The sequence below is a fragment of the Linepithema humile genome, chromosome 7, assembly GCF_040581485.1.
Source record: "Linepithema humile isolate Giens D197 chromosome 7, Lhum_UNIL_v1.0, whole genome shotgun sequence".
Lineage (NCBI taxonomy): Eukaryota > Metazoa > Arthropoda > Insecta > Hymenoptera > Formicidae > Linepithema > Linepithema humile.
In genome coordinates this window covers 7,534,082-7,559,625 of record NC_090134.1, presented here as the reverse complement: position 1 = coordinate 7,559,625, position 25,544 = coordinate 7,534,082, and the positions used below count along the sequence as shown (strand labels likewise).

The 25,544-nt window shown below is 34.0% G+C and overlaps 6 protein-coding genes across 26 annotated transcripts; 2 read left to right on the top strand and 4 right to left on the bottom strand.

Moving 5' to 3' along the window:
• Window positions 1-103: 103 nt before the first annotated feature.
• On the top strand, window positions 104-20,673 carry LOC105675727 (palmitoyltransferase ZDHHC16A). 16 transcript variants are annotated; one of them, XM_067359889.1, is made up of 28 exons: window positions 104-366; window positions 584-731; window positions 946-1,255; window positions 1,375-1,565; window positions 1,656-1,966; window positions 2,346-3,240; window positions 3,321-3,664; window positions 3,797-5,785; window positions 6,010-6,297; window positions 7,023-7,759; window positions 8,022-8,218; window positions 8,588-8,869; window positions 9,164-9,476; window positions 9,802-10,144; window positions 10,219-10,543; window positions 10,825-10,960; window positions 11,308-11,396; window positions 11,873-13,738; window positions 13,813-14,135; window positions 15,565-16,075; window positions 16,385-16,612; window positions 17,258-17,997; window positions 18,110-18,225; window positions 18,669-18,896; window positions 19,295-19,829; window positions 19,966-20,115; window positions 20,215-20,433; window positions 20,512-20,673. In XM_067359889.1, exons 1-6 carry the CDS (start codon window positions 320-322, stop codon window positions 2,434-2,436), a joined length of 1,098 nt encoding a protein of 365 aa, XP_067215990.1. In that variant the 5' UTR covers window positions 104-319; the 3' UTR covers window positions 2,437-3,240; window positions 3,321-3,664; window positions 3,797-5,785; window positions 6,010-6,297; window positions 7,023-7,759; window positions 8,022-8,218; window positions 8,588-8,869; window positions 9,164-9,476; window positions 9,802-10,144; window positions 10,219-10,543; window positions 10,825-10,960; window positions 11,308-11,396; window positions 11,873-13,738; window positions 13,813-14,135; window positions 15,565-16,075; window positions 16,385-16,612; window positions 17,258-17,997; window positions 18,110-18,225; window positions 18,669-18,896; window positions 19,295-19,829; window positions 19,966-20,115; window positions 20,215-20,433; window positions 20,512-20,673. The 16 variants fall into 16 exon arrangements, with proteins under 16 accessions (XP_067215990.1, XP_067215986.1, XP_067215985.1 ...); XM_067359885.1 differs by having other exon boundaries at window positions 3,328-3,664; window positions 11,308-13,738; XM_067359884.1 differs by having other exon boundaries at window positions 10,226-10,543; window positions 11,308-13,738.
• On the bottom strand, window positions 2,222-5,648 carry LOC105675725 (trypsin-1-like). Of its 2 annotated transcripts, none has more exons than XM_012373073.2 (6): window positions 5,509-5,648; window positions 4,964-5,212; window positions 4,000-4,258; window positions 3,403-3,653; window positions 2,846-3,211; window positions 2,222-2,654 (listed from the first exon to the last, which is right to left on the bottom strand). In XM_012373073.2, the coding sequence occupies exons 1-5, from the start codon at window positions 5,588-5,590 to the stop codon at window positions 2,871-2,873; spliced, it is 1,182 nt and encodes a 393-aa protein (XP_012228496.1). In that variant the 5' UTR covers window positions 5,591-5,648; the 3' UTR covers window positions 2,222-2,654; window positions 2,846-2,870. The 2 variants fall into 2 exon arrangements, with proteins under 2 accessions (XP_012228496.1, XP_012228498.1); XM_012373075.2 differs by having other exon boundaries at window positions 4,964-5,158.
• LOC105675726 (trypsin 3A1-like) lies at window positions 6,585-9,261 on the bottom strand. The gene is made up of 5 exons (XM_012373076.2): window positions 9,146-9,261; window positions 8,516-8,725; window positions 8,101-8,356; window positions 7,496-7,749; window positions 6,585-7,326 (listed from the first exon to the last, which is right to left on the bottom strand). Exons 1-5 carry the CDS (start codon window positions 9,222-9,224, stop codon window positions 6,995-6,997), a joined length of 1,131 nt encoding a protein of 376 aa, XP_012228499.2. The 5' UTR covers window positions 9,225-9,261; the 3' UTR covers window positions 6,585-6,994.
• On the bottom strand, window positions 9,752-15,799 carry LOC105675723 (transmembrane protease serine 9). The gene is made up of 10 exons (XM_012373068.2): window positions 15,668-15,799; window positions 14,908-15,357; window positions 14,491-14,755; window positions 13,875-14,125; window positions 13,379-13,710; window positions 12,510-12,519; window positions 11,283-11,504; window positions 10,922-11,189; window positions 10,277-10,527; window positions 9,752-10,123 (listed from the first exon to the last, which is right to left on the bottom strand). Exons 1-10 carry the CDS (start codon window positions 15,747-15,749, stop codon window positions 9,786-9,788), a joined length of 2,469 nt encoding a protein of 822 aa, XP_012228491.2. The 5' UTR covers window positions 15,750-15,799; the 3' UTR covers window positions 9,752-9,785.
• LOC105675721 (uncharacterized) lies at window positions 15,704-25,503 on the bottom strand. Of its 5 annotated transcripts, none has more exons than XM_067359849.1 (14): window positions 24,854-25,503; window positions 24,222-24,398; window positions 23,824-24,088; window positions 21,193-21,406; window positions 20,673-20,906; window positions 20,466-20,597; window positions 20,171-20,370; window positions 19,981-20,104; window positions 19,650-19,756; window positions 18,681-18,859; window positions 18,092-18,546; window positions 17,282-18,022; window positions 16,933-17,057; window positions 15,704-15,880 (listed from the first exon to the last, which is right to left on the bottom strand). In XM_067359849.1, exons 2-14 carry the CDS (start codon window positions 24,367-24,369, stop codon window positions 15,823-15,825), a joined length of 2,982 nt encoding a protein of 993 aa, XP_067215950.1. In that variant the 5' UTR covers window positions 24,370-24,398; window positions 24,854-25,503; the 3' UTR covers window positions 15,704-15,822. The 5 variants fall into 5 exon arrangements, with proteins under 5 accessions (XP_067215950.1, XP_012228486.1, XP_067215951.1 ...); XM_012373063.2 differs by having other exon boundaries at window positions 16,915-17,057; window positions 25,105-25,503; XM_067359850.1 differs by having other exon boundaries at window positions 15,704-15,877; window positions 16,915-17,057; window positions 25,105-25,503.
• LOC105675728 (uncharacterized) lies at window positions 21,616-23,760 on the top strand. The gene is made up of 7 exons (XM_012373080.2): window positions 21,616-21,853; window positions 21,946-22,189; window positions 22,306-22,501; window positions 22,606-22,733; window positions 22,854-23,039; window positions 23,158-23,327; window positions 23,501-23,760. Exons 1-7 carry the CDS (start codon window positions 21,840-21,842, stop codon window positions 23,625-23,627), a joined length of 1,065 nt encoding a protein of 354 aa, XP_012228503.1. The 5' UTR covers window positions 21,616-21,839; the 3' UTR covers window positions 23,628-23,760.
• Window positions 25,504-25,544: the final 41 nt, after the last annotated feature.

Sequence of the window (25,544 nt, the reverse complement as noted above, 5' to 3'; positions counted from 1 at the left end):
GCTCTAATTTATGTTTATACATAGTAATACTATGTATAATAAATATTTAACATGATATTTTTTTTTAATAATACGCTTTTATGTTAATTCTCTTGCAGGGATACAGATGGCAGCTCTGTATTCGCTAATCGATCGAGGTTATTTTTCCTTGATGTGACTGATGTGATTGCAACGTTGTATCAATTATAGCACCTTATCAGGTGTATATCAAAATGTACAAAGATCAGGCAATATGACGACGAATAACTGTATCAACAGTCGTGAAACATATGTCTTTAGTATGTTAGAATTATGAATATATTCGAGGGAAAAAGCAAATATGGCGAGGATACATTGGTCCTTGGCGAAGGCGCCAAATGTTCTTAAGTAAGTTAATGAATTTTTACATTTAATAAACTATATTTATTTGCCTTGCATTAAACTTCTTCTTTACTAAACAAGTTTATTCTATTTTTAGATTTTTTATATATGTAATTTTAATGTATAATTTTTAAAAGTTAGTACAGCTTATTTACTTTTTTAAATACAATTTTATGTATAATTTATTACATAAATATAATAATCTCATTTAATTTATTTTTAGGATTAGTCTAAAACAGACATGGTGGCGGCTCCAAATCACCATCAAATCCTTATTCTACAATGACTTCTTGAATTGGAGTTATGTTTGTGATATACTTATGGAACCCATGTTCTGGTTTGTCGAACGCTTTGCTGCCTGCTTGGGTCCGGTAAGATTTCAGATATTTACTCTTGCATTACGTAATCTTATCAGTTTATAAGAGATTAAATGAGGAGTAATATATTTGTAACATACAGTTTTCAATATTACAATATTAATACTTATATAGATAATATTTTGCAGAATGTTTTACAATTTGTTTTTTTGTATAATGCAAACTTTGTTGTATCCACAATATATTTACTAAGCACTGCAGCTTGCAGGTGTTTGTAGTGATGGTAGGTCTACTGACCGCCATCATTGTATACATTGCGTACTACGTGGGTTTACCCTGGTGGTGGGACCAGAGTCCATCGGCGACGATAATTCTGCTGGTGATTGGAAATTGGCTGTTAGTTAATGTCTGTTTCCACTATTACATGGGTGTGACAGTGCCAGCTGGTTATCCTCCGCAAGGTGGTCTTATTCCTGAGGCTGTGAGCATCTGCAAGAAATGCATCAAGCCAAAGCCACCCAGAACGCACCATTGTTCCGTATGCAATAAATGCATTCTCAAGATGGACCATCATTGTCGTATCCTTGGACATTTCAGAGTCAATTTGACTATCCAATCATTATTCAATCATTCTTTGTAGATTTATTATTATTAATAAGGATTAATCTCCTACAAGTTTTCCTTAATCAACGTGCAGCGTGGCTAAACAATTGTGTCGGTCATTACAACCATCGGCACTTTTTTCTGTACATGGTTTACACTGTGGCTGGCATTATGTTCATTATGATATTCGGCGTGCAACTTGCCTATGAAGAGTTCTTTCCCGACCAAGAACCAGAATTGGACGGCCATCCAGTGCGCCTCAATAATTCAGAAATAATTCCTGTGGTATGTTAATCAATTGTCTAATATCTATTATTTCTTTTTTTTTATCAAACTATCGTTCTTTATTATATAAGAAATATTTAAACAACGCAGACAGAGTCCTTGGACCATTTAAGCAAGGAAGAATTGGCGGAAATAGCGAGACAGGCAGCGGAAAGTGAGGTCAAGGAATGGCGACGAAGACTGATAATTTTTGCGGGTTTAATAAGCGTCGCTACATGTGTAGCTTTGGGCACTCTGACTTCGTGGCACGCTCGTCTCATCACTCGAGGAGAGACGAGCATCGAGGGCCGTATCAACAGCACGGAATCACAGAAGTATCGGTCACAGGGCAAGTTTTATCAGAACCCTTACGACTTTGGACCGAGGGAAAACTGGAGATTGTTTTTGGGAATTAAAAACAGGTAAAATACAATCAACGATATTTAGGGAGCTGCATTTAAAAAAAGATTAATTAAAAGAGGCAGTAAAAATGTTCTTTTTAAAAGTCTTATTTTCACAAAAAGTTAGATACAATCTGCAATTAGAATTTCACAAAATAAATTGTGGTATATTCAATGCAATTTTTGTCTTTCCAGATGCTTAAATGTTTGTATTATTCCAATTTTAAAATTACAACTTCCAATATAAAACTAAAAATTAATAATAGTGGCTACAAGTTTTATAGAACACATAAATGTTTATTGACATTTTTTTGTTATGTACATTGAGTATTATTTTTATTATTTTTTTATCAAATATGTTGAATATTATTATTCTAACGTATTTTGTTTATTGTTATAGAAGCTGGTGGAATGTTTTATTTCCATCGTCACATGGCCCATATGGTGACGGGCTCACATGGCGAACAGTTCACGATAGCAAGATTTCTTAATATTTAAGATTCAGAAGAGCAACGAAACCAAACATCAGATCCGCATTTTACAATTTTTGTTTTGCTACTTTTCTGTTCCTACGTTCCAATATTCTAGTCAGTACAGTAAACTGTTTAATTGCACTATCATAATTAATTAAAGTGACATGTACGATCAGCCATTTCAATCGGCAACTAACAATATTCTTGGCAGCAATAGGAATGCAAATGACGTTGATCTAAAATTTCAAAATTATTGTTATACATTAAAAATTATTATCATAGAATAATAATTAAAACAAAATATCAAATGTCATAAACTTTTTAGCTTATGATTAATTTTTAGATAACTGACAGAATTATTCGTCAGCTAACTGTGAGACTTGATTTAGCCAATTGAATACAATTTAATAAAGAATGATTTTTGTACCTTTTACAAAAATCGAATAGATCAATTATTTTCCTCGCGGCCAGACGATACTTTCGATCCAGGGAACGTAATAAGAAACTTTAGTGTAAACGCCAGGCGTATCCATCATCGCGCAGCCCTGACCAAAGCTGGTGATACCGATCACTTGGAAGAGACACGTATTTCTGGAATGGGTCACTTGCAAAGGGCCGCCAGAGTCACCTTGGCAAGTATCCCTGGTCCAACCGCCAATACGATCGCCGGCACAAATCATGTTTGATCTGATACCGTATGGAACTTCCTTGGAATTGTTGTGAACTTTTGTACACGCCAGATTATCTATCAGATCCAAGTCAGCCTTCTGTAGTCGATCACTCTGATCTCCAGCTGGAAACACATCATTAAACCTTAATTAGGTATTCCATTTTAGTATTCCATTCCTTATATAAACCTTTAATTTTCAAAATAAAGTTCCTGATTCCTAATAGATGTAAAGTCCTTAGATATCTGGATTCCTATCAAATTCTATGGATTCGACGATTCGAAGATTTTGCACGAAGAATTATCGATATACCTACCAAATTCGGTGACACCCCAACCGCTGATCGAGGCGTTTATAGGCATGACATCGTATTGCTGATGGAGACACGCAGGTCTTATTGATGCGGTAAACGTAATGGCACGTCTGAGTTTTACCAGAGCTATATCCGCGTACATCACGGGTGGTTTATAATCCGGATGTCGTATCATTTGCTTAATGTCAACCGTGACACCAGCATTTTCGTCTGTTAATCTGTGAAAGCCTATTCGGGCGTGAGATGGAACGCCACTGAAAAAAAGGTAAATCGAGAAGAATTAATTTTCTTTATCATTTCACAAGTAATTGCAATTTTAATTCTCAATAATTCTTAAATTTTCTGTTGAAAATTTTTCAATTTTCAATAATTGGCTTTTGTTTCTTTTTTAATCTAGAATATTTTGCGTCTCGTAGAAGAAATGCTATGGAGTTAGTCTTGAGGAATATCTTCGGATTTCGAGTTTTATCTGATGTATTTGTACAATTATTAGTGTGACAGTTTTCCGATTAGAAGGAAAAAAATATTGTTTATCGGAATTCTTATGTAGGCATAAGGCTTAAGTATACATAAGGCAAAGGAAAAATAATGGGAGTGTACTTTGGCCCATGAGTGCAGTGCGCAGCAGAAAGTACCCAGGTATGTGAGATCAACGTAGCACCGCATATCAAGGTAAACGGCTTGTTAGAATTGTGTTTTCCCAAGGCGACCATGTGCGGGAACTCGTCGACTTTTGCTTCTTCACCGCCGACCACTACGATATGAAATGTATCGTCCTGCGGTTTATTTGCATCGGAAGTGCCGGCCAAACACGTTATCCCGGTCTTGTCCACAACTTCTCTCGCATATTTGTCGCATTCTAAATTTGTGTATTTTATAAGCATTATTACGGTTATTGAACTATAAAGATCTTTGCAGATCAATCTTAGATATTTAAAACGATGATACACGCTTATTTATTGAGCCTTAGCTTGTTCTAGGTGCTATTTATTAATATATTTTACATGTGTTTGTGTCGTATATCTTACATCTAATTGTCGAACGTTTCGGCACCTTTTTTTGGGCCTTCTTCAGCGAATCTAATTTTTGTTGCGCAATAAATAAACAGAGTGATACGGATTTCCTACCAAATACTTACTTACCTACACTGAGGTCACTCCCTCCAATCAACAAATAATCATAATTAAAAAATAAAAATGATTATTTGTTGATTGGAGGGAGTGACCTCAGTGTAGGTAAGTAAGTATTTGGTAGGAAATCCGTATCACTCTGTTTATTTATTGCGCAACAAAAATTAGATTCGCTGAAGAAGGCCCAAAAAGAGGTGCCGAAACGTTCGACAATTAGATGTAAGATATACGACACAAACACATGTAAAATATATTAATAAATAGCACCTAGAATAAGCTAAGGCTCAATAAATAAGCGTGTATCATCGTTTTAAAGTTTTAATTGAAAAACTGAGCCTAATTAAAAATTCTTTTTATAATCTTAGATATCTTTTAAATTTTATGCTCAAGATTTTTAAACTTAATAAATTCGACGCTAATAACATTTTCCTTACTAAGTTCTGATTTCGTTTTTGATGGATCGCTCTCTTTTTGGATCTGTGACAGAATTGGCTTTGCGCCCGCTACTGCAATTTCAAATGCAGTAGGAAAAACAAAATCCGGCGTTAGAAAAGGATTATATGTTGGCGTGAATTGTTTCGCTAAGTGTGCTCTGGACTGATTAGGAGATCCAATCCTTGTATTAGTTCCTTGAAAGTTAAAAAAAAATTCAGATGAGTTGGTCTTCGAGGAATCATGATTATCTAGAAAATATGCAAGACAAATTGTGTATAAATGTATTTAGTGTATATAATTATATACGTACAACTACTTCACATATTGTCTTGCAACATAAAATTTTAAAATTCTCAAAAAAAATTTAGAATGGAAAAATTTATGAATATAAATGTTATAAAACGTTATCTATAAGCCTCTATTATCTTCAGACTTATTGATAACAATAAAGACTTATAACAATAACGATATCATAACGTAAAATGATAGTCGATAACTGCGAATTACTTCTAGCAGTAATAACGTGATATCAACAAAAATCTACCTGAATCTCTGCCATCAATTGTCCAGATGAAGCTTGCATCAAGGACCACGAAGATTGCAATAAGTCCGAAACGATAATCCATCGTGAAAGAGACGTGTGTAGATATGGACTATTCGATATTCCTTTGGCAAGGATAAGCGACCATAGAGAATACGCAGGGGAATCCAGCTCCCCTCTTTCTCTCTTAATTCTACGAACATGCGACGAAAAGATAAAAGAGCAGAAAGAGATGAGAGAAGAAAACACGTTAGACCAGAGTGGGGAGAAATCCTTGGAAGTACTTATGTCGTGACTCTTCCTTGTAGTACATGAAGAAATAAAAAAAAATTTTTTTTTAATGATAGAACAATCACTAATTCATTTGCAAAATTTAGTTTAATCAAACCACAAGTTCTTAACACAGTTTTTTTAATATAATTTTTGACATTACATTTTTCTTAATTTTTAATTCCTGATTATAAATATTTAACATTCAATTTAATCATTGAATTCACTTTTCAGAATGAACATGAGATCATACTCATGATCATCGCATGATATTCTAGTAATGAGGAAAAAGAAGAAACATGAGTCAGACATGACAAATCATCTTCGATGACCAATTGCAAATCTTCGCGTACTTAAAAACGATCACAACGGATAAACTAGTTAAGAAAAAGATAAACTACTAAAAATAATAAGGGAAAAAGCAGGAAAAGACGAAATAAAGAAGAGTGCGCGTCAGACAAGAGTGGAGAGAGATGTTGACAGTATGTGGATCATGAATCTTTCTTGCAATCTACGGAAAAGGTAAATTAATGTTACAATTTTCAATCAAAATTTCTGCTGTAAGAGACAGAGTAATCCTTAATTAGTTTACAAAATTGAGCGTAATAAAATCGTATTGCTTTAATACAGTTTTCTGAACTTGTTATGATTTCAATATAGAATATCTTCAACATAATTGTGGTTTTAAATATGTTGCAAGTATAAAGCTTAATACTGTAAACACAATAGCAGTGTTTCGTTATTATATTTATGATAAAATTTCAGTGTATTTGATATATTGGAATCAATGGCAGATATATACACATACATTTTCAAAGCAGTTATTTATTACTATTTTTTTACAACTTTTATAAACTTTTGACATTTAAAAAATTTCTTCTAATTGCTAATTCTTGATATAAATATTCAATTTAATCGCTAAACGTTCACATATGAGAACATGAGATCTGTGGTCATTTCATAATGTCATAATAAAAAATAGAAATCATGCGTCAGGCGACGTCTTAAACGGACGCTGCTCATCTTCGATTGACTAACTAGTTACGGCGTAGAGAAATGACAATTAGACCAACATTTTAAATGTCAAAATCTCTGTAGGCCTCAACTAATTTTAACAGAATTACTGGACAGCTAATTGTGAGATTTGACGTAGTCGATTGTATTGAATTTAACATAAAATAATTTGTACATTTTTTTACAAAAGTCGCAATTATTATTTTTACGGCCAGACGATATTTTCAATCCAGGTAACGTAAGAGGGAACTCTAGTGTAAACGCCAGGTGTGTTGACTATCGCGCAGCCCAGACCTAAGCTAGTGATACCGACCACATAGAAAAGACACGGATATATAAGATTGGGCGATTGTAATGGACCTCCTGAATCGCCCTGGCAGGTATCTCTACTCCAGTTGCCACGAGAATCACCGGCGCAGAGCATGCTTTCCACAATGCCGTGCGGAACTTCTCTTACATTGCTGTAAACATTAGTGCATTCCGAATTGTTTATCAGATCCACCTCAGCTTTCAGCAGTGGATCACTGCGTTCTCCAGCTGGAATGACATCATTACACCTTAATCGGTATTCTATTTGTTACTAAGATCTTAACACACATATTAAGGTCTTCGATTCTTAAGAAATGGAAAGTTTTCACATAGATTTTCCAATTCTTTGGATTCCTCGATTTCAAGTTTTTCTTCAAAAAGTTATCAAATTTCTTACCGAATTCGGTGACGCCCCAGCCACTAATCCAGTTTCTTTGTGGCAAGTTGTAAAAATGCGGTTGAAAGAGACACGCAGGTCGTATTGAGGTGGTAAACGTAACTGCGTCCACGAGTTCTATCAGAGCTATATCCGCATACATCACAGGTGGCTTATAATCCGGATGTCGTATCATTTTCTTAATGTCGACTATGACACCGGTATTTTGATCCGTTAATTTGTGGAAGCCTAATCGGATATGACGCGGACTGCCACTGCAAAAGGGTAATTTGTAAAGAATTTGTTAAGTTTGTTATTTCATAAATAATTGCAGAATCAATTCTCATGATTCTTAGATTTTTAATTTTTTTTTGTTACATTAATATGTTACAATATTTTATATTAATTTGATTTTAATATTTGCGCTTTTAAAAATTTTGTAATTTTTAGTAATGGTTTTTAGAATGTTATCATTTTTTTGAAATGTAGAATATTTCGTATCTCGTTGAAAAAATACTGTAGAATTAATCTTGAGGAATGTTTTCAGATTTCGAGTCTTTGTCTGATGTATTTTTGCAAAAAAAGAGCAGCTTTTACCGCAATTTTTAATTAACATAGAAATATACTTTGGCCCATGTGTGCAATGCGCAGCGGTCAGTACCCAGCTATGTGAGATCAATGTGCCACCGCACATCAAGGTGAACGTTTTGTCTGAGTTGTGTCTGCCAAGAGCGACCATGTGAGGTAATTCATCAACTTTAGTCTCAACACCTAGTATGATACCATATACAGGTGTAGTATTGTTGTTCCTTATAAATGGCGTGCCGGCCGTACACTTTATCCCGGTCCAATAATCAACTTGTCTCGCATAGTGCTCACATTCTGAAATTTATTATATATCGATTTTATTATCACGATTTTATTATCACGATTTATATTGAACACATATAAAGATCTTTGAAAACTAATTTTAGATTTCAGACGTTTAGACCTTATGTTAGATTAACTTAATAATTTTGAAACTAATTACATTTTACTTACTCTGTTCTGATTTCCTTTTACTCGTATCGATTACATAGGGTGGTAATTCTTGCAATTTTTCCAATATTAAAGGTTCAATTTTAGGAGGATTCTCTGTTGGAAAAACAAAATCCGGTGTGTATGTAACATGATGATTATAAAGCGGCGGCTGTCGTCTATAAGGTGGTTGTGCAACATGTCCTGGTGTAACAGGTTGTGCTGCATACGTTCCTAGCCAATAAAGAAATCTTTTATCAATTTTTGCATTAATTCCTTGGAAGTTCAAGAAAAGATGGATGAATTTTTTGAGAAACCATGATTAGGTACTTGAAAGTATGGAAGATGAATTGTATGGAAGTCAATGTTGATAGTTTTGTAAGTATAAATAATTATATATGTACAGTTGCTTTATAATATCTTGCAATATAAGATCTTAAAATTTTAAAGTTTCTAAGTAAGAAGAATTCTACAATGAAAAAATTTATTGAATATAAATGTTACATATCGTTTTTTATGAATAAACTTATATATTTTTAGATTTACTAACCACATTCACAATTACTGATACAATAATAACGATATCAACGCAAAATGATAATCTATAACTTCAAATTATGATAATAGCACTTAATACGATTATTAATATTTTACCTATTGTATCGCCAATAGTAGAAACAAAGCTTATGTCAAGGATCACGCAAATCGTAAGAAATCCGAAACGGAAATCCATCGCCGAAGAGAGACACTAGCAATACTAAATATCCGATGTCAAAGAATGCGGAAAAAATAAGCGATCACGATAATTATGCAGAAGAATCCGGTTCTTATTTTTCTCTCCTCATTCTAAAAAGCTAGTACCAAGAGAACGGTAAGCAAAAAAAACAGGAGAAGATAAAAGGAAGAAGCAAGAACGTCGAATCAGAGTGGGGAAAGATCTTGACAATACGTGGATCGTGAATTTTCTTTGCAATTCATGGAAAAGGTAAATAAATGTTGTAATTTTCAGTCAAAATTGTTGATTGTCTATCAGATTTCTTACCAAAGCAATAATCATTAATTAGTTTACAAAATTTAACGTAAGATCATACTTTTTTCATTTGTTTTAATTGATAATTTTGATTTAAGATATTCTCAAAATCTATAGTTGCAAGTATAAAGCATAATAATATAAATGCAATGTTTTGTTATTATATCTATGAGCGATAATAAGTTCAATGTATTTGGTATTAAAATCAATGAAAGATATATACACATATATTTCATATTAAATATTTATTAATATAAATCACAATTATTCTTCCGGCCAGACGATATTTTCAATCCAGGGAACGTAATAAGACACTTTGGAATAAACGCCGGGTGTATTGATTATCGCGCAGCCCAGACCTAAGCTAGTGATACCGATTATTTGGAAGAGACATCGATATTCAGAATCTGGATTTTGTAGTGGACCTCCGGAGTCTCCCTGACAGGTGTCCCTACTCCAGTTGCCATGAGAATCACCAGCACAGAGCATGCTTTCCGCAATGCCGTGCGGAACTTCTCTTACATTGCTGTAAACATTAGTGCATTCCAGATTGTCTATCAGATCCACCTCAGCTTTCAACAATGGATCACTGTGTTCTCCAGCTGGAAACGCATTAAACCTCAGTCGGTATTACTGAGATCTTTAATTATTATATATAAATAAGAAATAAAACTCTTGATTTTTAAAGTATGTAAAGTTTTCAGAACTTGGATTCTTCGACTTCAAATTTTTGCACGAATTATGAAATTACTTACCGAATTCGGTGACACCCCAGCCATTAATCCAGGCTCTCGTTGGTGTGGAATAGTGCTGTTGAAAGAGACACGCAGGTCGTATTAAAGCGGAAAACGTAACGGCGTCCCCAAGTTCTATCAGAGCTATATCCGCATACATCATGGGTGGTTTATATTCCGGATGTCGTATCATTTTCTTAATGCCAACTATGACACCAGCATTTTGATCTGTTAATTTGTGAAAGCCTAATCGAACGTGAGACGGACTGCCACTACAAAAAATAAAAAGTAAAGTAATTATTTCGTCATTCTATGAACAACTGCAAAATCAATTTTCATGATTCTTAGATTTTCAGTTTTTTGTATTATATTAATGTGTAATAATATCAAAGTGTATAATGTATCAATTAAATTCTAATATTTCGGTTTTTGAAAATGTTTTGGTTTCGAATAATTGGCTTGTAATATATTATAATTGTGTTGAAATTTAGAATATTTAGCATCTTATCGAAGAAAAATTGTGAAATTAGTTTTAAGAAATTTGATCCTTATTTGATTCATCTTTACAGTCATGAAAATGAGAGCTTTTAAGTCAAAAGCAAAAAAAATAGCTGCTATCGGAATTCTTAAGTAACATAAAGCAAAGCAAAAGTAATAGACATATACTTTGGCCCATGAGTGCAATGCGCAGCAGAAAGTACCCAGGTATGTGAAATCAATGTACCACCGCACATCAGGGTGAATATTTTGTCCGAGTTGTGTTTGCCAAGGGCGACCATGTGAGGAAATTCGTCGACTTTAGTCTCAACACCGAGTATGATACCGTAATATACATATTTAGTGTCGTTCTTCTTTTCAAATGATACAGACGGTCTGTCGATTGTACACTTTATCCCAGTCTTATTTTCAATTTCTCTTGCATATTCATCACATTCTAAAATTTATTTTATATCGATTTTAGATTTTTAGATTTTATGCTAGATTTTTAAATTTATAATAATTTCAAGACTAGTCATATTTTACTTACTCTGTTCTGATTTCATTTTTATTAGACTGGTATTGATGGATGGCAATTCCTGCAATCTACCCGACGTTGAAGGCTCAACTTCAGTAGGATCTTCGGTAGGAAAAACAAAATCTGGTGTGTATGTAATAGGATAAGTATAAACTGGCGACCATGATTTAACAGATTGTGGTGCGTGGGTTCCTGACTGATTAAGAAATCCTTCCCCATTAGTTGCATTGATTCCTAGGAAATTAAAAAAAATCAGATAAATTTTTCAAAGAACGATTACTTAGAAAATATAGAAAACAAATTGTATGGAAGTCTTTAATGCAGATATTTTTGTAACTATATATAATTATATATGCTTTTTATAATACCTTGCAATATAAATTTTGAAATTTTAAAGTTAACTAATAAGACGAATAAGAAGACTAATAAGAATTTTACAAATATAAATGTTACATATCTATAAACTTCTATATCTCAGATTTATTAACACATACATATTAACAATCATTAACATATCTCAACGTATAATTATAGTCAATAATTTTAGATCGCACTTGATATGATTATGAACAATATTCTACCTAAATTTGTGTCACCCGTAGTGCAAACAAAGCTTACATCAAGGATTAGGAAGATCGCAACGAGCCTGAAGCGAGAATCCATCGTTGAAGAGAGACGTTGGAAGATACTGAGTGTTCGATGTCAAACCATACGGCAGCAGTAAACGATCACAGTAATTATGCGGGGACTCCAGTTCTCATTCTCCCTTCTCATTTCATGGAGATGCTGCGAATGCAAAAGATAAGTAAAAAAGCTAGATAGTAAAATGAAAAAAAAAGATAAAAAAAAGCGTGTCAGATCAGGTTGGGAAAAGATGTTAATAGTATGTAGTTCGTGATCTATGGAAAGGAAATCAGATTACAATCAATATTACAAATGTAAATCAATATTACAATTTTTAGTCAAAATTTCTGCTAAAAGTGACGAAGTAATCATTAATTAGCTTACAAAATTAAGCTTAATATGATTATATTTCTTTAATAAGTTTTTTTGTATTTGTTACAATTGATAGTTTCGATTTAAAATGTTTTTAGCATAATTGTAATTTTAAACATATTGCAAGTATAGAATATAATACTATAAACACGATAGCAGTATTTTATTATATCTATAATAAGGATTTGATGTATTTGGTATTGAAATCAATGAATAATGTATAGGATAAGGATTTGTATTTACTTCGTAAAGTCTGAGCAAAGGAAAAAGATAGAACAATCATATATTATCTATCAAATACATAGAAATTATATGTTTCTGAAGTAGTAAATAAAAGTATGATAAGAATCGATATTCATGGAGTTGCATTAATAGAAAATTAATTAAAGAAGGTGATGTTTTTTAAAACAGTTTTATTTCTGCATCGTACAACGAGCTGGATATACATACAATTATCATTATACTTTTGACACAAAATTGCCAAAATGTTTATATATATATTTTAAAAATTTTAAAATGGCTACAACTTTGAATCTAAAAAAAGTTGAAATTAATAACAGTGACCGTACATTTTATTAAGCATATAAATATTTATTGGCACTTCTTCATCACATATATTGAGTATTATTTTCGTATTATAAGATATGTCAAATATTATCTTCCTAACGCGCGTATTTAGTTCATTGTTGCAGAAACTGGTGGCAAGTTCTACGTTCATCACTCTGACCTATATGATAACAGATGAACGTGATGAAACAATTCATGATTGCGAGATATAGTAATTTCTGAGATTCAGAAAGACAACGGAACGAAACATCAGGTCTATGTTTTATCAATTTATTTTTTCTCGCGACTTTCCATTCCTACTTTCATTATACTAGAATATCGCAGACTACTTTTTTTATCGCATTGTTATAATTAAAGTAACGCATGTAATTAACTATTTGATCGGCAATAACTGAAGCGTGAATAACATCGATCAAAAATTGTCAAATTATTTTTAAACTGTGAACGAATGTTATACAAGACCGACAAGAACGTAATTTCAAATGTCACAGACGTCTTAGTCTTTAGTTTGAGTTTTTTTGGGTTGAATAAATTTATTATTCTTACGGCCAGACGGTATTTTCGATCCAAGGAATGTAATGGGACACTCTGGTATAAACGCCGGGCGAATTGATAATCGCGCAGCCCTGTCCGAAGCTGGTGATGCCGATCACTTGGAAGAGACACTGATTCTTAGGATGGAGCACTTGTAGAGGACCACCAGAATCGCCCTGGCAAGTGTCCTTAGTCCAGCCGCCGCGAGGATCGCCGGCGCAGATCATGTTCGGCGTAACGCCGCGCGGAACTTCCCTGAGACTGTTGTTGTGAGCTATCGTGCACACTAAATTATCCACCAGATCCAACTGAGCCTTCTGTAACCGATCACTCTGATCTCCAGCTGGAATCACGTCATTAAACCTCAATCGGTATTCCATTCTTTATTAAAACATTTATTTCTCCTGACAAAGTTCCTGATTCTTAACAAATGTAAACTTTTTAGATACCTAGATTATATTTATTGGATCCTATTTGAATATTTCACACGAAGAATTATCCACGTACCGAATTCAGTGACACCCCATCCGCTGATCCAGGCGCTCGTAGGCACGGAATCATACTGCTGGTAGAGACAAGCGGGTCGTATTGATGTGGTAAACGTAACGGCGCTGGCGAGCTCTATCAAAGCAATATCCGCGTACATCGCGGGTGGTGCATAATCTGGATGTCGTGTCATATTCTTAATGGCAATTGTGACGCCGAGTTGCTGATCCGTTAATCTATGGAAACCTACTCGAGCCTCAGATGGACCGCCACTGTAAAAAGGTAAATTACAGAACTTATTGTCATCCGCAAATAACAGCAAGATTAATTGCTTTGTGATTTCTAGATCTATCTCTTATTATTTTAATATTCTATATTATTTTAATTTTTATATTCTTGGATTTAAAAGTTCTTAAACTTCTAAAATGTTATAATTTTCTTGAAATTTAAAGTATTCCACGTTTCATCAAAGAAATTATATGAATGTAATCTTGAAGAATATCTTCGGATTTTAAGCTTTTATCTTGTGTATCTACAGTCATTAACAGAATAATTTTCAAGTCAAAAGTAACAAGAAATGAAAGAAAATAGTTTTTACCGGAATTCTTAGGCATAAAGAAAAGTAATGTAAATGTACTTTGGCCCATGAGTGCAATGCGCAGCAGAAAGTACCCAGGTATGTGAGATCAACGTGGCGCCGCATATCAATTTGAATGTTTGATCAAAGTTACGTCTGCCAAGGGCGACCATATGGGGGAATTCGCCGACTCTAGCCTCGGTGCCGCCGATCACCAGTCGATTCGCATCACCGCAGACATTGTTTATCTTGATCACGCCGGATGTGCCGACTAGAGGCGCTATCTCGGTCGTGCCCACAATTTCTCTCACGTATTCATTGCATTCTGAAATTTTTTTACACAAATTTTTTTGCATTGCTATGATTTATATTGCACGTATAATGATTTTTGAAATTTATTTAGACCTTGAACTTTTCAATTTTATGCTTGTAAATTTTTCAATTTTATAATTGCAAAACTAATCGCATTTTACTTACTAAGTTCTGATTTCGTTTTTAAACCGAATGTTAAGGATGTCCGATCTGGCAATATGCTTGGTCCCGAAGGTTGAACTTTACTAGGGAAAGTAAAAGAATTATTTTCTGGTTCTGGTGGTCTAGGTCTTTGTGTAACAGGCGCATAGGTGCCTGGCCGATTAGTAGTTCCTGTATCAACCCTTATATCAGCTCCTTGAGGGTTCAAAAAAGGATTGTTGGAGATAACGATAGTTACAACGCTGGAACTCTTGTTCTCCTGTGGCAAAAAAATGGTTTGCTGTATACCAACTTGGCTCTGACTGTTGTTGCCACTGGAGGAGTGTAAGAAGGGATTGCTCTCAATACTGGGACGATGTTGTAATAAGGCACTCTGGAGAAAAGGATTGTTCGCAATGTTTGAACTGAATTCAACTTTGGGCGGGTTCTTCTTTTTCGAGGAATTATGATCGCCTAGAAAATATGCAAGACAAATTATATATAGACATTTGTGTAAACATATATAATTGTATACGTGCAACTTTATCATGCTGTCTTGCAACATTAATTTCTGAAATTTTGAAATTCCTGAATAAGAAGAATTTTAGAAACGAAGAATTTTGGAAAAATTTAATATAAATATTAGAGATATCATTATTTATAAGCATTTGTTATTTTCAGATTTATTAACAACACCCACGATCACTATCACAACTGCGAATAACTGCGACAACTGTAAATCGCCTTTAGCATTTATAACATGTGATTATCAACGATAGTCCACCTGAACTTTTGTCGTCGGTGGTCCAGACGAAGCTTACGTCAAGGATCAGGAAGATCGCGATAAGTCCGAAGCGAAGATCCATCGCCGAAGAGAGCACGTGTAAATATGGAGTGTTCGATGTCAAGGCATTCAGCAAAGATAAACAGTTAAGGCGATTACACGTTGGAATCTACACGCGTCTTCCATCTCTCCCTCTTAATTCTACGGAGACTGCTGTGAAAAAAAAACAATAAGTAAAAAGGCAGGAAAAGATGAGAGGGAGAAGAGCATCAGATCAGGGTGGGGAGAGATCCTGACAGTATACAGATCGCGACTTTTTGTTATAGTCCATTGCAAAGATCAATTGATATTGCAATTTTCAGTGCGAATCTCGGCATTACTCGCATTTATTCGCTGAGAAAATTTAACGTAATTAAATTATAACCGCTTATTGTAACTTTGTGTATTTGTTAAAACTAATCATTTGGATTTAGAATATCTTTAATATAATTGTAATTTTGAATATGTTGCAAGTACAAAGTGTGATATTAAAAACACGATAGCGATATATTTTATTATTAATTTATGAGCGATAATATTTATGATTTAATGTGTTTGATAAAATAGAATAATTCTTTACAATTATATTTGCATTGTTTATCGTTCTTGGCAATATTTCTATTGATTATTAATCACTGATTATAAATTTTTAATATTTAATTCGAATTTACTTTTCAGAACGCGGAACCTGTATTAATCTCGTAACGTCTTTGAGACGAGATAAAAAAGGGAGATAAGAGGAAGAGAAACGAAGGCTTAGACACTGTTCATCTTCGATTAGTATCAGATTGACCAATTGGGAATTTCCGGCTCTGACGCAATCGATAAGAATGGATAGGCTAGTTAATCTATTCCGCAAAAATCGGTGATAGAGACCGAGTAACAGGAAAATGACACATTAATCCGGTATTACCCGCTATGAAAGCGTAAAAATCACGTGTTTGAGAAGCAAAAATAAAAGTTAATAATAAACAGCGCAAAGAAGTGTAAATAAAGATAAAAGCGAGAGAAGTAGAAATCGCTTAACAATGAATAAATTAAAAATTTATTGATGACCAAAATAAGTTAGACTATTAAACAAATTAATTTGGCTATTTAACTATTTAAAAATAAATTTCTTATTCATTAAATAACTTTGCAATAAGAAAAGTGTCTCGTTAAACAACATATTAAGAAGCTTTATTGCATTAATATATTTACATATTTACATATCAATATATATTTACGTGGCACTCGCGTGGTATTGCAAGAATACTTCGGCCTGATTGATTCCCGTCTCGTAAGCTCCATGTGTTGTCGAATAGAAATGATCGTGCGTGGCTTCGCCGGCGAGCATTATGATCGGTAAATTCTATCGCATTTGCAAAAATTCTTTGATTAGAAAATTAGTACACAATAAATTTTTATTTTTCAAGACTAATTTTATAACTTCGTGCTCTCTCACTTAGAAAGCAGTAGTTTTAAAAACGTATCATAGCTATATAAAATTTCATTATCTGGAAATTTTTTATTTATGATCGAAAAAAAATTTAATTTTTTTTTTTTTTTCAGAAATACATTGCCTGCTAATCTCACCTTCTTCGTGTCATTCCGCGACACTGTCGCCCAGACCGGCTCAGCCAGCGTTCCGGGCGAGACGTCATCCTTCTCGCAGCTCTTCGTGATATGACTATAGCCGCCCTTCATGTACTTGTTTCCGTTCCACTTGGTTCTGACGCATTTTTTCACCGGCGGGATATCGCGACGTCGCAGATAATACGTCAACAGGTTCGTGCAGTCCTGCGCGATCGTCTGCTCCGATAGACGCTCGACAATATGCGCTCCTCGGCCGCCGACCCATGCTATAAGAGTAGCCGGATGAATTGGCAGGACGTCGAATCCTGTGACGTCCCTGCTCCATTCCGGCAAGGATCGGTGATCAGCGTCTCTGCGCCAGAGTAACTGAAAGCCTTTCGTGCCGGCTGGCCACCAAGGCTTGCCGAAGTCCAGGAAAATCTTATTAATCGTTCCGAAACCGAGATTCTCGATAGCAACACTTGGGCGATTCGGTAACGGCGGCTGGAACATTTTCCGGTGGTTCTCCTTCAAATAGCCGAGCGAGCAGGTGACAATGACAGCGTCTGCGGAAATTTGCGTCCCTTCGGAAGTCGTCACGATAATCGGAAAATCCTCCTGCTGATCCACGGAGTCCCGCCAGTGAATGGTCTCCACGGGAGTGGCCAGTCGCATCTTATGCCCGCACAGATTGTCCGCAAGGAGATTCGTCAAGGAGCTATAACCGGACTTGAAAAGTAGGTGTTCTGGCCCACCAACATACTACGGAAATCAATGTTGCCCTTATAGCGTTATTAACTCATTAATTGGTCGACTAATAATTAAGTTTACCTTGAACTTTCCCCACAGGGTCGCCGATAAATCGTTCAGCGAATCGCAGCTGTTGTCCACCAGGAGAAACCGCTCGTTCCAATCGAAAATTTCCTCCTTCATCGTTCTCTCCGTCGGAGAATCGTTCTTCTCGCGTAAGTATTCTTCAAATCTACTTCTCATGACGGAGCCGACGTCCTCGTGCTCCTTTAAAGGTATCTGAGATTCGCATAGATCGTCCGAGACGGTCCGTACAAGATCGTCGATTTCGCGTACCAAGCTCTCGTTCATTATCGATCCGTCGTCGCGTAAGAAAATCCCTTCGCCGTCCGTGCCTTGAATGTTCGACAACAAGTTGTTATCGAGGCAGTATTGGGCTAGCCTGCTCTTGTCACCGTGCAAGAATTGCGCCCCGCAATCTATCCAGCCGTTGTCCCACGGAACGGAATGAATTCTTCCTCCAATTACATCTTGAGCTGCAGCATAATACGACAGGATAATTCGGGAAATTTTCTTTATTCCTCTTCTAATTTTATTTTAATTTGTATACAAATCTCTCTTTTTTAAACTTAATTAAATTATATTACATTCTTAACAGATGCGAATGTACCCTCAAGAAGAAGATAATCTGTGAATCCCGCATTCTCCAGAGTTTTCGCCGCTGCCAATCCCGCGATTCCTGCGCCTACTATCACGACTCTTGTTCTTTCCGTTTTCTTCGCAGCGTCAATCTCTATCCGCATAGCTTCGAAGTTGTTAACCAGTTGTTGCTCTAAGCGATCACGCGTTCTATGTCATCCAAAGCAGTTTATCTATCAAATCTCAGGTGAACTATCGCTTTTTTTATTTTACTCTCTTTCACAAACACACTTTTCTACAAAAACTAATAAATCACACTGTTTAATTGAACATGTTCTCGGTACAGTGTACTAATAATAAATATTAATAACATAAGTTACAATAAACATAAGTAACAATAAACATCAATAATAAATAGTCTTTTTGTTCGATAGAGCTATATTTCTCTAATTATAAATTTCATGATTATAAAATAATATAAAAATTTGTTTTACACTAAAGACAAAATGCCAATTTATCTTTATACAGACGTTTGCATGTCTTACAAATAATTACGGTAGTCATCATGCCTTAAATTTATTCGCCTGTTGCAAATATTGCAAGTTGCAAACATATTTATAGTTTTCCGTAATCCATTCATTTCAGGGATGTAGCAGTAGAGGATGTTGTTAGAGGTGTGAGTTTAGTTGCCTAAGAAAATGCAGCATGTATAAATACACAAAGCTATATACAAAATATGTTGGAAGGATTCAAAACTAAATTGATAAACAAATTTGAAAGCTTTTGCTCGATTAATCGTTTCGTGACATATAAACGTGATGACAATACAATCTAAAGTCATGCAATAACACAAATAAGCGAAACAAATATTTATAAGAAAATAAGCAACGAATAGAAAAGATTTTACTCGAAGCAACATATACGATTAAGCAAAATTGTTTTGCAGATACTATATCATATTGACTATATTGTCGATACCAGACTTCAATTAATAGATTACCTTTCGAAATCAATTAATCGATTCGCTTCCCGGAAACCTGTCTCCACCGCACCATGCACAGTGGAATAATAATGATCGTGCGTTGCTTCTCCAGCGAAAAGTATTACCTAACGTGACGATAATTATTTCATCAATATTTCCCTTCACAACATGATTTAAGAGTTACATAAGATAAAAAAGGTAAGATAAAATAAGCCGGGAATAAAAGATCATATCTCGAATATTATTGCGAAATGAGCAGTTGATGCAAAAAGATAATAAGAGGGATTAAAATATTGCAAATATTAATAATTATATACATAGATTGTTGTTACAGGACATTTTTACTTACGGGTTTAGTTCCGTCCATCATGATTGGTTCGGCCAAATCTCTGGGACTTACATTCATTTGTTCGGAAATCATACTCAGGAAGGTATATGAGCCACGGAAATGTTCATTGGTGTGCCAGTTAGATCTAAAAATTAAGTAAGATGCATTTAATTAAGTCTTTCTTTTAACATTAATTCCGATAACCAATTACCTTAATATTTTGCTTGGCTTCACAACATCGTAATATTTTCCTAGCGATCTTCTTAACAACAAATATAGTCCATCAAATACGTCAATGTCCGATAAAGTCTCCATGTACCTCGCATTTTTTCCGACAATCCAAGCACAAAGAAGATTCGGCTGATAAGCTACAGTGTAGAACGAAAACACGTCGCAGAGCCATTCACTGTTCTAAAACGAATATTTGGCGAGATTAATAAAACGAAAAACACGAATTCATGTTCGCAAACAGAGGTATGATTATATTCACATAAATATTTTCTTACTTGACCATAGATTTGCAAAAACTCCTCTTTGTCTTCCTCCGGCCAGATAAGATTGAAGGTAGCCGTATCCTCCGGCCACCATCTGTGTGGAAATTCAAGATAAACTTTGTTTGCTGTTCCGATATTTAATCCCTGTGATGAAAGCGCGTTAATTAACAAGCAGTGTATAATGTATGCATAATTTTTTCAAATAGACTTTTTATATACATTTATTGCACATTGTTTCTTCTGCGGTAAAGGAGGCACGAACATCGCAGAATGTTTCTCTTTCAAGACACCTAGAGATCCAGTGAATATAACATGTGATGCGGAATACTGGCTTCCATCTCTAGTAGTCACAATAACGTTTTCGCCGGAACTGTAGTCGATGGTTGTTACGACTTTTCCGAATTCTATCCTTTCCATCACTGGCAAGCATTCCTCAGGATTCGGGATCTTTTGCTGATAAAAATAATTAATAAGCTTGATAAAATAATTAAGAGGAAATATATTAATAAAGATTAAATGACAAACTAATTTAGTTCTTAATTAAATTTTATTCTTGAATCTTATTTTTATGACTTAAAATATTGAATTTTAAGAATTTATGAATATTTTTTGTTTCCGGCAGAAAATATTTTCGATTTTATTAAGAATATTTTCTTCTTTTTAATTAAAATATTTTTAAAAAATTTTATTCTAACGAATGGAGATGCTTTTAGCTTAATATTATTAAGTGATTTATTACCAATAATAAATCAAAGAGCGTTTTATAACCGCGATCCTTCCAATTCAGCGCAAGATTACCCTCGCAGACCCGATATTCCGTTAAACGTTTTGCGGAAACGTCAAACCATGTGTCACTGCATTCTATAGAATTTTCTATTTTTTCCATCCAAGATAAATATTCGGCAGCTCGAGCGCGACTCGCGAAAGGCTTCTCATCAAAAATTTTGTAATACCTGCAACATTATTGTACCCTAAATTTATTTTTTACATATAATTTGCGCCCACTCTTGAATTTATAAATATAAAGCGTATAGAAATTATTTATATGCTTCTTATTAAACAGGAAATTTCACGCTCTTTTCCTAGATTCAAACTGCGAGCGGGCAGAAATCAGATATGAATCATCCTCAACCTTGAACTGAACTGTGAGTGGGGAGCCACTGACAGCATATTGCACTCATTTTGTCATGTGAGAAGAGTACAGCTAATGTCTTTAATTCTAAGTGACAAGTTGACGCCTTTAAATATTTGATGCCGCATATAAATGCACATAAAATGTATTATGCAAATATTCTACAATCTATTGCAGAACAAATTGTGACGAAAATGGAATAAAATGAGTGCAATTTGTGACAAATCTGTACTATTAATAAAATCCATAGTATAATGTTTGCAAAACGGTAACAAGGAATACATAATCTTATCATCGCAAGCAAAAAAGAATTGTACTTTTGTAAACTTCAATTATTGATTGTGATTGATATAATTTTAGGAAAATAGATCCAGAGCTGGAGAAGCTAAGAAATGAAGTAGCTGGACCACCTAACTTAGATACGATCATCTTGAACATTCAGAAAGAGTCATCGCGCATTCACGCTGCATACTTGTTCGAGCATATTGGCAAAGCTACGCTGCAGAAACTATGCCTGCTACTGAGCTCCACAGCAACTGGAAAGATGTACGATGGATGGCAAGAATTTGCAGCACACATGGGCCTGACGATGGAGCAGATACGTGTAAGAATACTATAGAAATCTAATAATTGTACATAACCAACGTTATATTATAATATTAATTGTGCATGTGATATCTAATATATATTTCTGCAACAATAATGTTCATTTTTTCCCAGTGCATAGATTACGACTTCAAGGGACTCCAAGATCCAACGTATTACGTGCTTCTGACTTTTGTGCAATCTCCGGAGGCAACAATAGACAAAATTGTGAGTGCTTTACAAAAGATGCAACGTCTCGACGTGATAAATCAAATAAAGGATTACGTGCAGGACCTAGTCAGTGTTACGTCGCAACATGCCATGAGCGATGGTTAGTGGCAGTTATCTTTTTGCAAAAGATAAATTACATTAAATTAAACTAAGCTTATACAACAGACTATGGAAAATATATTAATTATACTAATTATTTTTTAGGATCTGAAATAATTCAACCTGGTCATATACCAAGAGCACCATTGGTTCTAAGTCCTGTGTTGACAGGATTCGAAAACCAAACGAAAGAAATCGAATCGAAATGCACACCACAAGATAATTTGCAGAAGGTTGCTCAATTTGTGATTTATGCATTGCCGAAAATTTACTAACAAAGAAAGGTTTAATTAAATTAAAATGTTTTACATGATTATAATACAAAATATATTTATAATTTTCTATTATATCAGCATAATAAACAGACGTATGGCTGCATAGTTATGCTGACTTTTGCGGAGGATGGTTTGTCAACTGCGGAGTCTATTACGAAAATATTCAGATCCAAGCAGCCGCGAATCGGCGTGCTTATATTGCAAGAGCAAGAGAAAGGCGTCTACAGTCGAGCTGAAGAATTCATAGACGATTGCTTTAAGCAGGTAATTTAATTTCTTTTGATTAAATTAAGATGTAAAATTAAAATCCGAAAATATAAATGTTTCAAGCTGCTAATTTTATAAATTACTTTTGATATTAACAGATATATCACACTTTTAGGTTGATTACATTATACCAATTCTAACAAGAGGATACATCGAAAAAATAAATAATCCTACGAAAATGTATGAAGAAATGCATAACAGTCTGGATACAAAATACTTGAAGTACATATATTCCTTGTTGAGATATGAATATGTGAAAAATCAGTGTTGCAATAATCGCGTGAGGTACGTATAGATAGAAAGATAAGTTTCTGATAGAGCAAACTAACAGGAAATTGGTAGTAGATGAGTTTTTGATAAATTTTTGATAAAATATCACTTATTTTCGATTTCCAATTAAAGATATGAAATTATATCAAAGAAATAGGTGCCTTTGTTAATATATCTCTTCTTTTTAGATGTATCGTACCTGATAAGGAAGTTTACACCATTGTGCGAGCATGTCTCCATCCTACGCTACAAGCGTGGTTTCGTGAAAGTGATATTGATGGTTTTGTAAGCAATATTCTTTTTCGGAAGTTTTAATGAAAATACCAAAAAATACTTAGGATAATAAAAAAATTCCATAAGTGGCTCTTGATAACTCATACTTATGTTATAATATTGATATTTTTATCATGTTAATGAAATAAAAGAATCTTGTTTATTTTTTAACTTACTTTTAATTAGATTCTACTTAAATTAATCAATAAATTGATCCTAGCTAAAGACAGTTACTTACTCTCTTATGAAATAATCTCCAAAAGACCCTTTTTCCTTTTGGAGTTCTTCCTGTGCCTGTTCCGTGATATTTAAGTAAATCATTAAAGCCTTGCTGCTTTCTTCCTTTGGCATCATCTCACCATTGACAGTGACAAAGTGACTTTTACTGGGATCAAGCAGATTGGAGAATGAATCCAGTAAATCATGCTTGGAAGCAAGATTAAACACCACATTTTCAGATTCACCATGGATCCATTGAGCTCCGAGATCCACCACATTGTGACCTGGAAAGATTAAAATCATAAACTTTTAAAAATATGCTTCTAAAAATAAATTAGAACTAATTTTAGTTAGACTAAAATGATTGTATAAATCTAAATTCTAATAACGTTAGAATTAATTAGAGAAATTATTCACCAAAGTTTTCAGTGTATACTCTGCCACCTATCCTCTGATTGGCCTCCAATATCACAAAATTATCCACTCCCTTTTGCAACAGCTTTGATGCTGCTGCAATGCCAGCTGCACCTGCTCCAACGATTAGAATTTTTGTTTGCTTGAACATTCTGTAGACTCTGGGAAGTTTTACTGCAGCTGAAGAATTTATACAAAAATTACAAAGGAATATTTCTTTGTCTTGTCAGCTGTGAAAACGAATGACTTAAGAAGCTTAAATTGGCTCAGTTGATAGCGCTTGAGTTAAAATAACAATTGGTTTTATTAAATTGATATGATTAATTTTCTTGTATCGCAAACTATGTTACTGTATTTTATTTAACACTACATTCAATTTTCACAGATTGCCTGCCAAGACTGAACTGCAATCAAGATTTTATGAAACACTTATCATTTCTTTATGGACAAACAAATATTGACAAACAGATAACGCGCGTATAACATATATAAGTATATATAATACTATCTAAAGTTTTTTTTTTTTTTTTCTAAACCCTAACAAAACATGTCAACATTGCAGTTTTGTTCAATGACTCTTACAAATTAAAAATTATAACTTTAAGTTTCTTTCATATTTTATATTGTATATTTACCTTTCTTTCGATGTGATTTTATATATTGATTTTATTAAATTGCACAGATATGTTTAATTTTCTTTTATCACAAACTATGTTACCGTACTTTATTTAACACTTTACATTCAATTTTAACAGATTGTCTGCCAAGACTGAACTATAATCAAGATTTTGTGAAACACTTATCATTTCTTTGTGGACAAACAAATATTGACAAACAGATAACGTATAATATGAAATAGTAAATCATTCAAAGAACAGAAGATTACTTATAAAAAACATATTTTTACGAATTCAAGTCTTCCGCACCGATCAGCTGCAACGTTTACATACAGATGACTGAACACGAAATCAAACACACACACATCCGCACACAAAACACACCACTACTTAAATAGTAAATCAGCTGACTACACTATCATGAACGGTTTATACTTATGATTGCTATCTCTTTTCTTGCTTCATCCAATCCTGGGATTACGAGCTTCTAAGAGAGAAAACTCATGCTGCATTTTTTTGATACATTCATTAAAATAGTTTAAATATTAAGATTGTAAAATGATCAAAGTAGAGCAATTAAAGACGAAAAATACTTTGTTGCTTCTAAATTATAAACTATTTCCCGTTTTATGTGGAAACCAAATTTTAATAAAATATATATAAAATATAATTTCCCGCCATAAGTACACCGTATAATACAATATTATCA

Excerpts from the sequence above, each read along its gene's own strand:
- LOC105675727 (XM_067359885.1), top strand. The coding sequence starts at position 320 with ATGGCGAGGATACATTGGTCCTTGGCGAAGGCGCCAAATGTTCTTAA. Across the intron at positions 1,256-1,374 it reads CAAGATGGACCATCATTGTC|CGTGGCTAAACAATTGTGTC; the intron begins GTATCCTTGGAC and ends ATCAACGTGCAG. Across the intron at positions 1,566-1,655 it reads ATTCAGAAATAATTCCTGTG|ACAGAGTCCTTGGACCATTT; the intron begins GTATGTTAATCA and ends TAAACAACGCAG.
- LOC105675725 (XM_012373073.2), bottom strand. The coding sequence starts at position 5,590 with ATGGATTATCGTTTCGGACTTATTGCAATCTTCGTGGTCCTTGATGCA. Across the intron at positions 3,654-3,999 it reads CACTGCACTCATGGGCCAAA|TGGCGTTCCATCTCACGCCC; the intron begins GTACACTCCCAT and ends CCTTTTTTTCAG. Across the intron at positions 3,212-3,402 it reads TTGGGGTGTCACCGAATTTG|CTGGAGATCAGAGTGATCGA; the intron begins GTAGGTATATCG and ends ATGTGTTTCCAG.
- LOC105675726 (XM_012373076.2), bottom strand. The coding sequence starts at position 9,224 with ATGGATTTCCGTTTCGGATTTCTTACGATTTGCGTGATCCTTGACATA. Across the intron at positions 7,750-8,100 it reads CATTGCACACATGGGCCAAA|TGGCAGTCCGCGTCATATCC; the intron begins GTATATTTCTAT and ends ACCCTTTTGCAG. Across the intron at positions 7,327-7,495 it reads CTGGGGCGTCACCGAATTCG|CTGGAGAACGCAGTGATCCA; the intron begins GTAAGAAATTTG and ends ATGTCATTCCAG.
- LOC105675723 (XM_012373068.2), bottom strand. The coding sequence starts at position 15,749 with ATGGATCTTCGCTTCGGACTTATCGCGATCTTCCTGATCCTTGACGTA. Across the intron at positions 14,756-14,907 it reads AAAAACGAAATCAGAACTTA|AATGCAATGAATACGTGAGA; the intron begins GTAAGTAAAATG and ends AAAAAATTTCAG. Across the intron at positions 10,124-10,276 it reads CTGGGGTGTCACCGAATTCG|CTGGAGAACACAGTGATCCA; the intron begins GTAAGTAATTTC and ends ATGCGTTTCCAG.
- LOC105675728 (XM_012373080.2), top strand. Across the intron at positions 22,734-22,853 it reads CACAAGATAATTTGCAGAAG|CATAATAAACAGACGTATGG; the intron begins GTTGCTCAATTT and ends CTATTATATCAG. Across the intron at positions 23,328-23,500 it reads TGTTGCAATAATCGCGTGAG|ATGTATCGTACCTGATAAGG; the intron begins GTACGTATAGAT and ends TCTTCTTTTTAG.
- LOC105675721 (XM_067359846.1), bottom strand. Across the intron at positions 21,407-23,823 it reads GGAGATTATTTCATAAGAGA|GTATTACAAAATTTTTGATG; the intron begins GTAAGTAACTGT and ends ATAATGTTGCAG. Across the intron at positions 18,860-19,649 it reads CGATTAATTGATTTCGAAAG|AACGCGTGATCGCTTAGAGC; the intron begins GTAATCTATTAA and ends TGGATGACATAG.